The sequence below is a fragment of the Nymphaea colorata genome, chromosome 6 (assembly GCF_008831285.2).
Source record: "Nymphaea colorata isolate Beijing-Zhang1983 chromosome 6, ASM883128v2, whole genome shotgun sequence".
Classification (NCBI taxonomy): domain Eukaryota; kingdom Viridiplantae; phylum Streptophyta; class Magnoliopsida; order Nymphaeales; family Nymphaeaceae; genus Nymphaea; species Nymphaea colorata.
In genome coordinates, this window is record NC_045143.1 from 24,129,869 (window position 1) to 24,147,505 (window position 17,637).

The 17,637-nt window shown below is 35.9% G+C and overlaps 1 protein-coding gene across 7 annotated transcripts; it reads left to right on the forward strand.

The window, feature by feature from the left end:
- The first annotated feature begins 4,386 nt into the window (after nt 1-4,386).
- On the forward strand, nt 4,387-17,069 carry LOC116256657 (tlg2p-like protein a). 7 transcript variants are annotated; one of them, XM_031633054.2, is made up of 10 exons: nt 4,387-4,763; nt 4,835-4,921; nt 5,039-5,272; nt 14,313-14,583; nt 15,300-15,389; nt 15,514-15,591; nt 16,137-16,214; nt 16,291-16,356; nt 16,437-16,517; nt 16,597-17,069. In XM_031633054.2, exons 3-10 carry the CDS (start codon nt 5,085-5,087, stop codon nt 16,702-16,704), a joined length of 960 nt encoding a protein of 319 aa, XP_031488914.1. In that variant the 5' UTR covers nt 4,387-4,763; nt 4,835-4,921; nt 5,039-5,084; the 3' UTR covers nt 16,705-17,069. The 7 variants fall into 7 exon arrangements, with proteins under 7 accessions (XP_031488914.1, XP_031488915.1, XP_031488916.1 ...); XM_031633055.2 differs by having other exon boundaries at nt 5,054-5,272; XM_031633056.2 differs by having other exon boundaries at nt 4,906-4,921; nt 5,054-5,272.
- The last annotated feature ends 568 nt before the right edge of the window (nt 17,070-17,637 follow it).

The window sequence follows — 17,637 nt, forward strand, 5'->3', positions numbered from 1 at the left end:
AAGATAGATATAGAGAAGAATCATGTAGATATGATGACGAAGTCTCTACTTAAAGAGAAGCATGACAAGTGTAGAGACCTAGTTGGGATGCGTGCCTTTAAGGCAGTGTATTAATTTTGTTCATTTTGTAAGTATGATCTCTCTCTTGAGGCTAGATGGAGAGTTTGTTGGGTTAGGTCCAGCCTCAAGTGAGGACCCGATCCAACCCGTCACTTAGGTGAATGGGCAGAGAAAGGGGGAGGGCACCCGATGGTGCCCCATCTCTCTCACGTCCCTCTCTCTCTCTCGTGGTTTTCTTTGGGGAAAAGAAAAGAGGGTTCTTCCCTCGTGGCTCACACATGCAAGGAGAAGGGGAAGAGGAAGGCAAAGAAAAGAAGGAGGTAGGCAAGAAGGAAAGAGGAAGAAGAGCACGACTGTGGGTTTGTGCAGCCGTGTGGGCGCAAGTGTAGAGAGAGAAAGTGAAGAAAATAATGGAAAGAAAAGGAGAACATATGGTGATTTCTTTTTTTGTGCATTCATTCTTGAAAATGATTTTTGCTATTCTCTGCAAGAAGAACAACACATATTGATGTGGTTGTGTTGCTTCTTTGAAATAAATATATATATATATCTCTCTTGTCCGTGGTTTTTTACCCCATTATTGGGGGTTTTTCCATATAAATTGGTGTCTCTTATTTTTTGCATTACTTAGCATATATTTCAACACATATTGGTGCAATATTGGTGTTGGGAACTCTATCTTGTGCTAGCAACCAAGTGTTTTTTATTTTCAGCAGTTTTGTGCAATCCGTCTTTTGAAATCGGCTTGTTTGGAATGCTATGTTGATGCTAAAGGCTGCCATTAGCTGCGTAATTATTGGATATATGATATATGCATGTTTGAAGTTTGAAAACGTTTGTGTCAGCATTAAGAGTTGTTTTTGGGCTGGTTATTGTCTTCTTAAGCATTCTTTTTGGGGGAAAACATTTATAACAGAAGTCACCAGATGAATTGCAAATTAGATAGATCTGATTCGGCCACCTACCTTCAAGCTAGCTAAAAACTATGAAACGGATTTGCTTGCTCCCTCGTTGGTTTCTTTTCCAGAACCATTTCTTCATTGCATTTCTCCACTGTCCTCGCTCTTTAAGCTGGCGGTGGGGAATGGGACCGGCGAGTCAACCTCCCTCTTTTAGGTGACAGTGGGGAATGGGACCGGCGAGTCAACCTTCCGGTTTCTGTTTCCCTCACACGAGGTGGCCTACCTCGTCTCATTCTTGCCTTTCATAGAAAATTAATAAGAAGACGTTCAAGCTTTCCTGGGGCTTCAAGACACACTGTGCTCTTGAGGATTGACCCTGGAGTGGAAGGTGGTGTGTGTGAGTTAGTTTGCTGTTTTTTATCTTCATTATTCAAGAAGTGATATGAACTTTTTTCCTGCAATCATGAATGACATGTGGCTCATTTCCTCAGAGTAGCCTCCTTCCATATCCGGTTGTCTGTCGGGCCCCTTGTGAGTTTCGATGGTGGAGTCGGATTCTCTTATCGACGTATTCTCATATCGACACTTCCTCCCTTTTCCTCCGCTCCCCCATTGTAGATGGTTCAGCCACGCTCGGTGCCACGAAATGACTGAGAACTATGACCTCCATCTCCAACTGGTGCACTAGGACAAAAATCCGTCCTACTCATCACTGTTCATAAGCACACTCACATTATAAGCACATTTCAAAGTCAATGTCAGCATATATGTCATTCGAAGTTGTGTGTGTCAATCTGACTTGCTTTGCTGGTGACGTTGAAAAGCCAAAGCTAAGTGAGTGTGGTTATGAAAAATGATGAGCTCACGAAAAATAATTACTCTGAACAAAAAGTATGCGCTAGCTATTTGCTACGCAGGCTTGGATGAGTGGCAAAGGAAAACATATACGACTTCCATGGGTTACAAGAACATTAGTTCGTACTAAGCCTTTCCTTGTCATTTTTTCTCTGATTTGCAAATTTGGTTTTGGAACCAATTTTCATTGTTTTTGAATGGCTCAAGGTCATTGATTCAGAAAATCGTCAAAAGTGCTTCCAGATTTTATTAATTATAGCAACTGTCTAATCTAACATACATGATACAAAAATATAAATCCACTTCTTAATTTACCTATTAAATATTATACTGAAATAACAAGAAAATACATCAAAAGCCATGGTAAAGAACAATATAAAAACAAAATTAAATTGGTTCACTGATATAAGGGCACGTCTTGATGCACATGTTGCAGCATGGAAACTTTTTTGGTTTTGTATATATTATCTGTGATCCATCAAATATGAAAAAAAATGCTGCATATTCAGTGATTTTTTTTTCGAAAAAAGTTTTCACCGATAAACTTTTTGTCCATGCTTGAGCAAAACGTCTATAACATTTTTCCCGATACTTGTGTCACTTTTATTGACGTTTTGAGCATCAATAAGAGATGTATTTTTTGTAGTGGTAATGACAAGCGGTGGTGGCAAGTATCACTCTCTCAATCTCCCCCTGCACCTCTCTCTCTCTCTCTCTCTCTCTCTATATATATATATATATATATATATATATATATATATATATATATATATATATATATATATATATATATATTATACTTCCTTTTTTTAAAAAAAAATTCTCGGGCCCTCTCTATCTCCCTTTCCGCATCTTCTTGCATCCATCCTTCATTCAAATTTTGGAAAAAAAAAAACTTCTTCTTAGGTCGTTTTGTTTTATAAAATAAATTATAAATAAACTTTCCAAAATTTCTTTGCACAAAACAAAATATAAGTAAACCTTTCCGAAGTTCCTTTACCTGAGCTCAACTGGTTATAAATGGAAAACTGTTCATTCAAAGATCAGAATCCCCATTGTTCCGGTCACTCGTGTATTTAATAAGTTATCATATCTTTTGTTTTTTATTAGTTGCTTATGCTTTTTTTCGTTTTTGACGTTTATGTTTTTATATTTTTTTTTTCTTGTTCCTTCTTTTCTTTTTTGATTTTATGGTACTGTTAATTTTTAACTAAACTCTAAATTTTTTTTTTTTTCATCAACCCGATTTACAAACGCTTCACTATTCGAATGAAAACCTTTTTAATAACATTGAGTAAAATAATAAAATCAACTAAGTCTAATATTCTATAGGAAGAGTAGACTCACTCGTATGATTTGTCTAACTATTTTCAAGTCAGCCTTTGTTTGGACACAATTAACATTGCTGTTATATATTTTGACACTTGATACGAGGGATCTTGGCAGCCCGACTTCGGCTAGTGGCAAGTGGCTCAAGTAGCGTACGCATCAACTAGGGCTGCACATGAGTTGAGTTTGAGCTGCACTCGACTATGCAATGTTGAGCTCAAGCTCAACTCACTTAATTCGTTTATCTCATTTATGTTAATCTGTCTTCATTTTTTAAACTTGTTTAACTAGTTTAAGCCGTTAACTTGTTTAACTAATTCATCAACTTGTTTAACTAATTCATGTATGATGAATCAGTTTTACATAGTCAAGCTGAGCTGAGTTTAAGCAAGTCAAGTTGTTGCAACTCGAACCCGACTCATTTAACATTTTGAGTACAAGTTTAAGCTTCCTTTCTTTAAACAAAAACCAATTGTACAAATAAAAAATTTGAAACAATCGAAAGAAAACAGCTCTAAAGAGGGAAAAGCAACAATGCACGTGCATGTGGCTCACCCATTTGGCAACAACACCAGACACTCGATCCATATCCTTTACTTCAAGTCCCAAACTAAAATGTTACGGTGCTTCGTGTGAGCAGGAGGATTAATCATACTACTCAGGAGGTTAATCATACTACTCTTTTTGCTCCCAGAATCAAAAGTTGTTACAGTATTAGGTGGTGAGGTATTCACAAATGCTTTAACTTGCATGTAATGACCTGCCCTTTTTTTAATGGTACACGAGTATAGCCCCCATAAATTGAACTGGAACACCTAACACATTCTAACTTGCCTGTTTGAGCTATGCCCTTGGGAGCAAAACAATGTGGTATTGATGTGAAGTCTAATTTTAATGTATATTAAAGCAAGGTAAGCTCTATAATATTAATATTAATGTGATCTTATTCTAGACAAGTTGGAAATAGCAAATCCAAATCCAACAAGCGCTTCTTATCTGTAACTGAACCAAATTGTTAGCTCCACATTAACATAACTAGTAACATGTTATTATTGTTCCTACATCTGTTTTTAAAAAGTGAGATACATTCATAAAACACATATTAAGAGGTTTAATAAATTTAATAGTTTTTTCTGTTTCAAAAATTAGGTAGATTCATTTCGATGGGTGAAACAATACCATTACTGTTCTCACACGGCAAGCGGCCCCAAAGGATCGAACGGCAAGCTCACCAAAGGATCAAACGGCAAGCGCACCAAAGGATCCATTTTCCGAAAGGATTCATTTTCCACAGGAGAGGTCCTCCCCCTCGTGTGAAAGTGGATTCCTACTACCAAACCCCCCTGACTGGGACAGAAGAGAAAATAGTTGCTCTTAATTTTTATTTGCAGAGGACCGCCTTTCAGCCCGAGAAGGCAAAAGCTAATGCACAAATCCTCAGATTCGAATCTCCCACCATCCGGTTTCTTCGCGCTTTCAGCGGCCCCGTTCTTGATTGTAATGCATCGTTGAATCCCTGCGTCCATAGGTCATCCCTTCGGGTGATCCCGCGAATTATCCTGTCGTTCCTTGTTGATCTATTCGTCGCCGCCGCACAGTTCAGAATTCTCTTAACAGGTCGTTGGAATTTTGAATCCTAACGTTTTTGAAGTCTCCGGGGTCTAATTCGCTTTTTGGTACTTGGGCAGTTTGAAATTTGGGCCAGTACCGACGTGGGGATTTGACGGAAGTTCCTTTTTCTTGTTTTTTATCCAAACAGTGGAAGGTCAATGCGGGTATGTGTTTTTCTGGGATCTAATTGCTCGTTTTCTTTGAACCATGGAGTGTTATTGGGCTTCGGTTGCAAGAATTCTGAAGATCGTGTGTTGATTTGTCGTCACCACCATCAAAAGCTTCCTGAATTGTAGGGTTCCTGTGTTGCGAACTAACGGGCCCTAAATGGCAACGAGGAACAGGACGCAGCAGTACAAACAGTATAGAGATGGTCTCCGGAATGCTCGCGTCCATTCCAGCCCGTCCCCTTCTTCTTCTTATTCTTCAGGTGGCCCGGTGATCGAAATGACGTCGCTTTTGCATCAAGGCCGTTCTTATACGCCTCTTAGCACGGAAGATCCCGGCAATTCGAGGTTAGTGATAAATTTGTTTGTTATTTCCCTTTTGATTTCACACCTCATCTTGACATTTTGTTTGATTTCTCTTTTTTGGACGATCTCATTTTTTAGATTTCTCCCATTTGTGATCTTGATTATCTAAAGTTCGATTGTGAAAGTCTATGAGGATAATGCAAAATTACGGTTAACAAAACGACGATCTCGTGAATTAACGTATACTATTGTATTTTAACCCTGAAACCTTCTGTTAGCTATGGTTATCGACTCTTTCTTATGGGCTTCCTCATAAGAGCCTTATTCTTCGTGTACTCGTGGCTTGGGTGCTCTGTTGTCCAGCAACAGATGCGTATGTTCATTTTGTTGTTGGTGATCATCAATTTTTTTGTTTACCTGTCGATGGAAGAAGAAAAGATGGAGGTTATGACTAGTTATGTTGTCTCGGAGGGCAGGTTTTTTTTAGATCACTTTAGCCCTTTTGATTTTCAACCTTGCCGCTTCCTTGCTTTGGTGGACTGTTTTCTTTCTGTGCTTTGGTGGATCGTTTTCTTTTCTGTGCCATTTCTGCTTTCTGTTCCTAAATTTTAATAGAACGATGAAAAGGATCTAGAGTGTTAGAGTCAGTAGGAAATGATGCATTTGACGAATTCAGGCCCGTCAGCAATTTGTGGGTTAGTTGGTTTCTGTGTCAACTTCCACCATTGGTGTGACCCTGGAGGAAACACATCTTGCATGGTGATTGTGTGTCATTTATTCTCTGGAACGATTGCAGTATGTGTTTACAAGTCATTCTTTAAAATTATAATTCAGCTGAAGCATAGGAAATAACCTGGTGACATGCAGATACGTTGATGATTTAACGAGTGTGAACTCCCATTGGTTGTTTTGTTGTGTGAATCACTGAATAATTGTTCTATAATCCAAGTTGTTGAAAAAGGATGATGCATGATTTTGATGACTAGGGGCGTTATACTGAAAACTGATTACACAAAGATAAAGTTGGCTCCTCACAAGTATGTTAAATTCTTTCCTCTCCCCAGTTATCTCTATCCTAAAGGGAACATTTGAATAATATGTGATGAGTTTGATATGCGGCAGAGATATTTGTGAATTGATAAGCAGCTTAAAAAGCACTGGGAAATTTGCCTGTTTACTCAGTCTCACCCATATGAATCAGTTTAGGCAGTGCCAGGGGCTATCTTTAGTGAGGACAAGTGCTTATTATGGGAAGATTGTGCCCCTTGCTCAAAATGGAGAGGTTGATCATGGTGGTACTGCTATTATCAGTGCAGCATTGAATAAAAGAACAACCTTTGTAACCTTAGGCAAGTTAAACAATAGAACTGGAAGCTGATGATTGCTTTAGTAGTTTTTCTTTTGATGCTTGAACTCTAAGAGAAGAAAGTATCAAGAACACTTGCTACCTGTATATCCAATGCAAATGAAGACTAATATATACTCTTTCTCCAGCATCAGAGACATACAAATGAAATAAGTGTTATGATTTGCTGGTTTGCTCTGAGAACCTTGTCAAACTAGTGGAACTTGGGAAAAAAGAGATCTAGGCTCTTTTATTTCATGCTTCCCTTAATGTGGGAGCATGCATTCTCATACTTTAATTACAACTTCTGCTTAACTCTGTAAAGTTGCTTACAGGAACAAAATGCACAATGGATAAGGGACAATAACAGAAAATTGGTATAGATCATAGTGACAAAGAACCCTAAAGAAAAACCCGTTTTATACTTTAAATTTTAAAAATAGGTCACCATATAAAACTGCAAAAAAACCTGTCTTTTTTAAAAAAAAAATGATAAAATGAACAAATTTCAAAAAAACATGACAAAAACACATTTGTTTTTCATTTTTTGGTGGGTTTTCGCATTTTTTATTTTCCCATTTTTTGCATTTTATTTTAGGAGTCTTTTTTTTTCCTTTTAAAAATCTGCCATGGTTTTTCCTAGAAAGACAACTTTATAATACTCAAGAAAAATGTCTCTGTTTAAAACTGTAAACGATATATGTTGGATGATAAAAATTCGAATATAGATCTGCCTAGATTTGAACCCAAAGTGAAAAGTTGTTTTTTTCATAAAAATCTTGAGAAAATCTTGGTGATTTAAAAAAAAAGAAAAAAAATCCTAAGAATTAGTAAAAATAAAATATATGAGAAACTAATATGAAGACATCAAAACTACCTAGATAAGTAAGAGATGAAAATTAAAAAATGGAAACTAGCAGTATAGCAAATACACAAGTAATATTGTAATGTTCATAGCTTAATAACATAAAAAAAAAAAAACCAAGTCTTGATCTTCATCCCATGAAGTAGAGTCAGATTCTTCATTTGTTCTGTGTCCTTATCTTGTTGTTCGACATCTTTCATTTTCATCATTATTTTCTTCATCTTATGAAGTCCAGCTTAGTGTCTTCCTGTTCTTATCCAAAAAATGGGTTTACATGGTCGAGATATAGGATTTGCATTTATCTTTTATATTTTTGGAGCGATATTTTGCAAATGAAGATACATCCTAGTGAATACCAAATCAATTAATCTTGTTGGTGAAGATTGTTGTTTTTTTCTTTACATTATTAACATCATATGTACTCCAATTTCTTTCACAATCTGACACATTGTATGGCTGACTTAGAATTTTAATTGCTACACCTTGAAGCATAGGAACAGAAGATCCAAACATTTCCGACCAAAGCCCTAAAACAAATTAAGAAAACAATAATATGAAATGTAGTTTTATCTTTGTAAGTAAGATATTTAAACAATCATTAATGTGAAAAAATAAGCCAATGAAGTGAAACACTTACATGAATGTCCTGAGTCAATCTGATTCATGATTAACCCTGCATAAAAAAGTGCAGAGTCTCTATTATGATACTTAAGCAACTCGGTGGCTGTTACTTAACCATCCTCATAAGAAAGAACCTTTTTTTTCACTAGATCCAAATCTTCCATTTTTACTATTTTATCCCAAAGTAAATGAGGATTAGATAAGCAGTAGCATGTACTGGACTGTGCAAATTACAATTCCATCTTCTAACAATTATCTTCTAGTAAGACATATACTTTTCTTTTTATCTTTGCTTGCAGTCCGTACTTCTCTTTTAGGTCTATCCGGGGCTTTATACAAGTGGCACATAGTAGCTTCTTAACAATTAGCACATAATAATTTTCAACACTTCCACTTATGGCTTAACAAACATGATTATTTCTCTTCTCATTTTTCAAAAGTATATCTTTTTCAATATCTTTTATATGTCGCCATTCATTAGTAGCAAGAATAAACCTCAAATGTTCTTCTTGTTTCAAAATAGAATTCAAATAAATGAAAGCGGAAACATATATTATTACGTGATGCCTGTGCAACTCCTTTTCTTTTCTATGGGTTCTCATGATATCTAAAACTTGTTGCTTATTATATATGAACTATACAATCTATCTGGCTTTGCTCATGATATTTGCTACATCTTCCATATTGTCAATATCTTCAAACATTAAATCAGTACAATGTGTAGCTCATGATGCAGTAAAAATGTTGGCATACCTTTCTTCAAGAATGATTTTTTGCCCTCATGTAGGCTGTAATAACTTGTGCGACATTCTTTAGTCCTATTTTTTCTATTGCAGAAGATTAAAAAAATCACTTAAATTTTATGCATTCTTAGGACCTTTTTCTATATGTCTTAACTTTCCAAAATTTTGTGCTTGTTTGGCGGCTTATCTTATCAATAAGTTTTTAGATGACCAGCTTCTAGTTGGATCTTTCCACATCACATATAATTGTGCATCCCGTTTGTGACCATGTTGCTTTCATTTGCTCCACATATGCTTCAGTATCTTCTTTTGCATTATCTAATAATCTTGTTCTCACTATTTCACTATTTGGTGGAGAATATTTTGGGCCGTGGTTTGAAACAACAAGAATAAAATCCTTGAAATCAGCTGACCTAAAGCAAGTTGAAAGGCAGATCGGTCGTTGCTACAGTTCTAAAAGGGAGCTTGTCAATATGATCATTTCTTTACTTTCTAACAATACCTGAAATTGTTTATTATTGTCCTTGTCCTCTATCAAATTCACGTGGATGGAAAACATTGCTAACCGAACACGATGAACCTGTACTTAGGTGTGGTCCACTTCCACTAGAACTTACTGGATGGGTCTGTGTCTTTTCCTTCTTGGTAGGCCTTTCATTAAGTTCTCTACAAGCTTTTATGACCATTTTCTTGACATTTTTTGAAGCACTTCGACAAGCAATAAAATCATCACGTTGAATGCCTGCTAAATGGTACTTAACGCCCCTTGAATATTGTTCTTTACAATAGTTGCATGTCAATTTTCCATTATCAGTTGCAACTGCATGTGATCAAAACATGACTTTGCCTTTAAGCATGATGAAAGTTTGCAAATCTCCAATAATCCTATCTAAATAGTCCTTTATGTTCTGTTATTCCTGACCAATAGTGGAAGAAAATGGGAACAAAACTATAAAAAAAGAAATATAAATCTGAATATTGAAATACTTCTAGTTCTAAAACAAGGAAAAAAGTAAAGTTATTTTGAACCTAAAATACTTTAACCAGCAAGCACGCCCCAACTTCTGAAACTTTAAATCTAACACACCTGAATGCTGGCCAATTCTTTTTCTGTTGAACAAAAGGTTTTGGGGCTGAATCTCAAGTCTGCTGGTCCTTATCTTCTAGATGTAAAATTTGAGTATCCTTATCTTCTAGATGTACATTTCGCTTTCTTCATTCTTTCTGATTCTTTCCCTTCCATGTGTGTTCTGCTTCTACCTTTGCTTTATTGTTTGTTGCTTCTGCAATCCTGTGTACAATCTGGTCATTTTTCACTGATTCTCCTGTTAAGCTGCAAATGTTCTAGTTTTATAACTAAGCAAGTATATTCCAACGTTTAGATCTAAAACACTTAAAATGCTTAAACCTTAGAAAAATAATGCTAAAATAACGTCAAAGTTATTGAGCGCTTAATAAAGATTGAAAGAATATCTGCTGAGCCCTAAGAAAGTTAGAAACATGTAGCGTGTACATAATTTGAGTGATTTTGTCTAGCATGCTTTTGAAACAGCAGCATTTTGCATGACGTCATGCAAAAAGATCTTGACAATTCTCTGGTCAAATGTTCAGATAAAGTTAATTTTTAAGATTGATTAATAGTTGGGCTCTTTTTTTTTTTTTTACTGACTTTTAGGTTTTAAGTTTTGACATTAGCAAGATCAAATAATACTGTAAAAGAATTTTCTGAACTCTAATGAGACATTGCAGGCTCCTCCAAAATATGTGACATCTCTGAAAATGAATAAAAAAGGAAACATAAAAAAGAAAATATAGAAACATACCTGATGGCTGATATGTCGTAGGCTCTTGTGGACTTTCAGCAACCCTTACCTTGTGATGCAGCTTCCTCAAAGTCAATCTCTCGGATATGTAAAATGAAATGGCTTGTTCTAAAGCCCTAAACTCTGGTGGCTATTGTTAAGTATCCCTTTCGCCATAACAAGAAATGGCTGGTTCAAAAATACTTTTTTTGCTTAACTTTTAACACCATACCTGTCTTTGGCAAATGAATTCACCATGTGCTGTTTTATGTGTTAAAACTGTTATAACGACAAAAAATCGAGAAATAATGCAAAAATTAAATGCACAAAATAAATGCAAAAAACACACGCACACACTATGTGACATAGGTGCAAGTGCGGATGCAGGTGCCGGAGCGGCACATTCCAAAATATTTAGGTGTGGGGATGTGGCAAGGGTAATTTTTTTATTATCATTATTAATTATTGCTATTACTATAATCTATACACTCTACACTCTACACTATATGCATAAATTATATATGTATATTATATATTACATATTTATAACTTATAAATTTATAATCTATTGTGTATATGAATATAAGTATCACACTTTAACATGCTTACAAAATACAAACATCATATGCTGCTTATCTGCAACTCGGCATATGAAAAAATATAACAGGAATTAGGAAACTAAAAAATAACATGCTACACAAAATATAATGAAATATAAGTTAATAATAGGAAATAAGACATCTGTCATCTAGTGCTAAGTTAATAAGTAATAACATGCTTACAAAGTACAAAGTTACAACTTACAACTTACAAAGTATTTGGAGGCTGCAATTTAGAAAAACATCAAAATAGGACACGGAAAAACAGCAAATATAAGTTAACAGGAAACTAAAAAATAATTGATGCTACACAAGTAAACAAGTAAATAATTGATGCTTCAATGAAACAAACAGAAACCCACACATGGGTGGAAACCCTCTTCTTTTAACTTAAAAAAAATTAAAAATAAAAAATATCAAAAGAAGCACAACACTAGTCTTGATGCGAGTTGGGTGCATGTCCAAAATGAACGAAAATGGTCGGCTGCGGCTGACCACACCCAACTCTTGTTGACTTTTTTTGGGTGCGAATCTAGGCCGCACTCGTGTCGGTATCCAGGTCACAAAGGTAGCTAGCTGTTTTCTATATATATATACACACACACACACACACACACACCAACTCACTCATGAGAGCCTTTTGATCCACCATGATGGATGGTTGAGAGAAAAACAAGGATCAAAAGGTCTGAGCTATTACTAAATGATTGAAATGTTCATCACATTTTTCTCCTTGTTTTTCTCTTAACTGTTTATCACAATAGATCAGATGGTCGTCATGAGTGAGTTGGATGAGTCAGGATAGCCAGAGTCTCTATTTAATTTCCCTCTCTCTCTTTCTCTCTTTAATATATAATATGTATATTGCTGCACCTGCACCCAAGTTCTTCTAAATGTGCCACATCGACATCCATGTGACATGGATTAACTTATGTAGTTGTTTAGCATGACTACAGCTAGTAAAAATAAAACTATGGGGGAGTATTTGGTAATTTTATATTTAAGACTTATGGGCTATGTCACATAGGTACGGGTGCGGGTACGGGTACGAATCATTTTCCAAAAAACTTGGGTGCGGGGGTACAGCCGTACACACACATATATATATAAACAAATATATATATATATATATCAAAAAAATTACAAACAAAATAGCATATTCATAAATCATTAAATCATGATCCAAAATTTGTAGATACTAAGAATTTCAAGACAAAAAATCTGTCATTTGGGAGTTCCAAGGGGCGAAAAGGCAAGGAATGAGAGGGGCAAGGGGGGGGAAAGGTGAGAGGATAAGAAAGGCAAGAGGGGTCAAAGGGGCGAGAAGGCAAGGGACGAGAGGGGTGAGGCAAGAGGGCAAAGGCATCGTGCTAGAGAGAGGGAAAAAATGGTTTTTTAAAACATGCAATGGACGATTTTGGACTCGGTCAACTTTGATCGAGTCTGAAAATGGTCGGATTCGACCTTGGGTACTTTGACCGTACCCGACACGATCAACGCCGCACCCAGGCCGTACCCGACGCCGTACCCGTACCGGTGTCGTACCGGTACGGTACTGGTGCTTCTCCTTTGGAGCAGTACCCGTGTTACATAGCTTATGGGTATACAAATATCATTCTCAGCCCTTTTGGGTGAGGTTTCCCTTGGTATTAATAAGAAAGTTTGTTTTACTAGGGAAAATCTCAACAAAATTTTTTGGAAATCTAAAAAATTATGAAATTATCAATTTTTAATTTTCATAAAAAACATTGGTAAAATTTCAAAAAAATGATTCAATGCAGAAATAAACCCACTAGCACATTTTTGTTTTGGTGATATTTTCAAAATATTGCAATTTTTTTAGTTTTTTTTTAAATTTTTTCCACGATACATTTAAAAAAAAAATTGTGTGAGCATAGTCACAAATGTCAGTGATATTTTGAAAGTCTCATGATTTTATCCCTGATAAGGAAAATACTGGTATTATCAAGAAAATATCACAATATGTTTAAATTATGGCCAAAAGAAGACCATGATCTCATTGTGATAAAATTCATTACTGTTCCATTTTCTCCAAAGTTATGGCATGGGATACTCGTAGAACCTGCTAACTTGGACATTTGTTCAAGTCATTTCCTGGTATTAAGCTATGAGCTATCTATTAAGCTTGTCACAGTATTTGATTGTTTGTTTGGTTTCATAATTTCATTAAATTGCTATATGTTCTTTTGCAAAAAATACTTTGTTGTAACCTGTAATGAAATTATGTTTGAACCAAATTCTGACTCTTACATTACATCTACTAGGTTAATCATCATGCAACTCTCTTATAGAGAGAGAGAGAGAGAGACTGGTTGGTGGTAGACATTTAGATGCTAGATGGATAGAGAATAATCTCATTCCTTGATCTTTTCCAAATCGACGGTTGAAAGAAGAACAAGGAGAAAAAAGTGATGGATATTTTTGTCATCTAGTATTAGTTCATGCCTATTTCTCCTTATTTTTCTCTTAACCACCGATCTGGAAAAGATCATGGCCTGAGATTAGTCTGATTACAAACTATTTGATCACCATGATTGATGGTACATAAGGTTCCACATGCAAAGTTTTTTTTTTTAAAAAAAAGTGAATGAAAATTAGTACTTTGAAAATTGACTTCAGATGTGACACCTTGTGAATCTTTAAGTGAACTTCACGATGCTAACTTCCTAAACCTTTTGATAATTAGAAGAAGATATCCTACTATTTGTTAAGTGGATTTGGTGGTTTATTAGCTACACCTATTTGTTAGTTCTTATTTTTTGGTTCTTTGATTGCTCTTGAATTGAATCATGTAAATTCAGAAATATAATTAACAGCATGTGATAGAGATGTAAAATAGCTTTTAGTGCTATTATCATAGGCATCAATGTCTCATCGATAATGCAAACTAGTTTGTTATGATCATGCTCTCCCTCGTTAAATGCTGGTCCATGTGAATAACTTAGCTTGATTTCTGATGTGAATCAGCCTTCTTGTGTGGTCTACTGTGGGGACCAAACATGATATCTTAACTTTTGGCATCATGAGGAATGTTTGTCAGATTGTACCATCTTTTGATTAAGAAATTTCTTTATTTGTTGTTGCAGTAAGGGGGCAATTTCTATAGGGTTGCCTCCATCTTGGGTGGATATTTCAGAAGAAATAACCATAGACATGCAACATGCAAAAGGAAAGTTTGTTCAATTAGCTAAGGCTCATGAAGGCGCCCTATTTGATGTTTTCAACAACAATCATCAACATGTGATTGAGGCTCTTACTCAAGAGATTACGCAGTTGCTGAAAAGATCTGAGCGAAATTTACAAAAGCTATCAGCTCATGGACATTCAGAAGATTCCAATGTCCGTAAAAATGTGCAGGTATGGACATTTATAATTGATAATGATGGTTTGTGCAGATGTTTCTGCATAGCATTCACAAACGCACACAATTGTGTAGCCACACATGCATAAATGTTTCTGCACGTTCTTTACACACACATTTCATATATATGTACACGTATGAGTTTGTGTAAAAATTTTTGGTTCGCACAAAATTGCGTGGCTATTTCATTCCATCTTTTAACACTTTGTCAGATAATTTCATAAGCATTCTTCTTTAATCATTCTATTCTAGCATTTTGTCAAGGCTTCTGTTGACACAAAAAATAAGATTTATTTCTGTTACGATGGGGGCTGTATGGTCATGCTTGTTTAAAAAAGTACACAGTTTTGTGTGCTGAAAAATTATATAACTCAAGGGTAATTTGGTACGATCAAATTTTGTATATTAAAGAAACTGTATCATTATTCATTGCTTATGCATAAAATACATTTAATTCTTTAATATGATAAAATTAATTGTACCAATTATCCTTAAGTTGCACAAATTTTCAACACCACAAATTTGTGTACTTAGGTGTACGTGAAGAAGGCCCATGCCTCAGCTTGGGAGCTATTTTCTTTATCCTATCCTCTGTCCTGGTAACTGTTAATGCCATGAGCAAGACAAAATAGAATTGATTGCTGATGAATCTATTTTACGATTGTTACTGTATTCCTGAGGAGTAATCTCAGTCCAAATTGCAACTATGCAGCGTTCTCTTGCAACTGATCTTCAGAAGTTCTCAATGGAATTTCGAAAGAAACAATCTTCTTATTTGAAAAGCCTCCGTCAGCAAAAAGAGGTTTGTTGCACGTTTTTTACTTTGTTATAACAGAAAGTCCAAGTTAGACAAATTATGAAGTTGTATGGTTTTCATCTTCTAAAAACACATTGATTTTTTTTTTTGTTGGCTTGCTTTTGTTAAGGGAAAGGATCAGCTTGACTTGGAGATCAGTTTGAACAACCACACATCTAGAGGGAAAGAAGATGGTTTCATTGATATGGTATGCTGTTTTTTAAGCATCTAAGTGCTTAAACCCTTGGCTGTTGAGAAAGAATCTTTATTTTCTTAAGGTTGTGTACTTGATGTCACATACTCTGGTTGTCAACTCTGACCATGAGTGTGTGTTAGCATATGAGCTTCAGCTGTTTGTATTCATTTTGGAAACCAATTTTAGCCGCCCACCGTGCACCTGTTCTTTGGAAGACATGCTAGTGTTGCAATGGAAGAAGAGGACTCAGATCTTCAATTTCTGGTATCTGCTTGTCACAACCAAGTAAACAGGTAGAACTGTACGGTGGCATAGGATAAATGTTTGGTTCCGGAGTTAACACTCCTATGATATATATATATATATATATATATATATATATATATATATATATATCATATATTCTCCTTGGAAAGACAAAGCAGTAAATTTTACTCTTGAGGGTATGCTTGAAATGTTACATGTTGCATTTGGCATATATTGCATTCGTTTATGACCACTAATTATGGCATAAAGAGATGATGAAGCTGAATCTCACTGTTTCTTTGACATGACAGGGTTTTGACGAGCACCAAATATCAGGGATGCAGCAAAAAGAGGCTTTCACGGTTGAAAGGGAAAGAGAAATTAATCAGGTTTTTGTGTTCAGCCTTTGTTAATGTTACACTGGTGATGCTTTTATGATCTCACCAGGACCTGCAACAATTACAGGTTGTGCAGTCAGTAAACGAACTTGCTCAGATAATGAAAGACCTCTCTGTCCTTGTCATAGATCAGGTATAGCTGTATGTCTCTCAATTCTGAAATTGTTTATTTATTTCCCCCATTTCCAAGGCTAATCTATTTTCTTTGGAAAGGGAACTATCGTGGATCGCATTGACTACAACATCCAAAATGTTGCAGCCACAGTTGATGAAGGATTGAAACAATTGCAGAAGGTAAAAATCCATATTTTGCCTTGTTCTTTTGCCAAAACTTGTTTTCTGATAATATGTAAGACCTTTTTTATTGCCATAGGCTGAAAGAACACAGAGAAAAGGAGGCATGGTGATGTGCGCAACAGTTCTTGTAATCATGTGCTTCGTGATGCTGATCCTGCTAATTCTCAAGACTATACTATTCTGATTCAAATAGTTCCATTTTAATTTCGGCTCCCTGCAAGCCTGTAATTGCAGCTTCATATATCATAAATGCTCAGTGCGGTGGTTGTCTGCATATTTTACTGGAAAGTATTGGGTAGTACGACCGTCCAGGTTATTAGCACAGTGAGTGTAGCGACTGGTGCAAGGAAAAGCTGTGACAAGGTTCAGGATTTTTGTTGGATTGCACTTTTGTTGTCTGAGGGGTTAAGGCGGGGATTTTGTATTCCCATGGGTTTTTTGGAGTCCACCCTCGGCTTCTTTTACTGTATTCTTACACACTGAGTTTTTTATAGCATGATTCATTTTTTAGCCACTTCATGTGCAATAAAAAAATTGAGTTTCTGTTTAGCTCCTCCTCTGTCGTGTGTGTGCGTGAGCAAATGAGCTTAGGCTTCATTTGCTTTTGAAGAATATTCATTAAATGAAACTGTTAGAACTGTGACTGCATCTTTGTCCGATGGTACTTTTGCATTTCCAATTTTTGGGTTGTAGCTGGAATGCAGCTTGGATAAATTGAAAAGCGTGGTTGGTGACATGCCTTTAGACTGATAAGTAAGTTGGCCATGGCCTGAAAATCAGTTTAAATAGAATACTTTATCGTGCTTATGTGCTCGAATTACGGAACCCAAGATTGTATAGCTACTGTTTTAGCACATACGCAATACAGGGCACAGGCCAAGAGAGTGCTGAGAGCGGCTAGGAGAACGATGTCCGCATGTCAGCTTTCACAATGTCTCTGTCTAGGTTGGATCACAGTTAAGCAAAGCTGGAACACGAGCTTAACTTGTCTGTCAAATGAGTTGGATTCCGCTCGAGCCAAAGGATGAATGTTATTTAGTTAAACGAGTCAAGTTCAAAAAAATAAGAGACGAGCTGGGTTTGGCTTGTCATGGTGCACGCACACACACACATATGG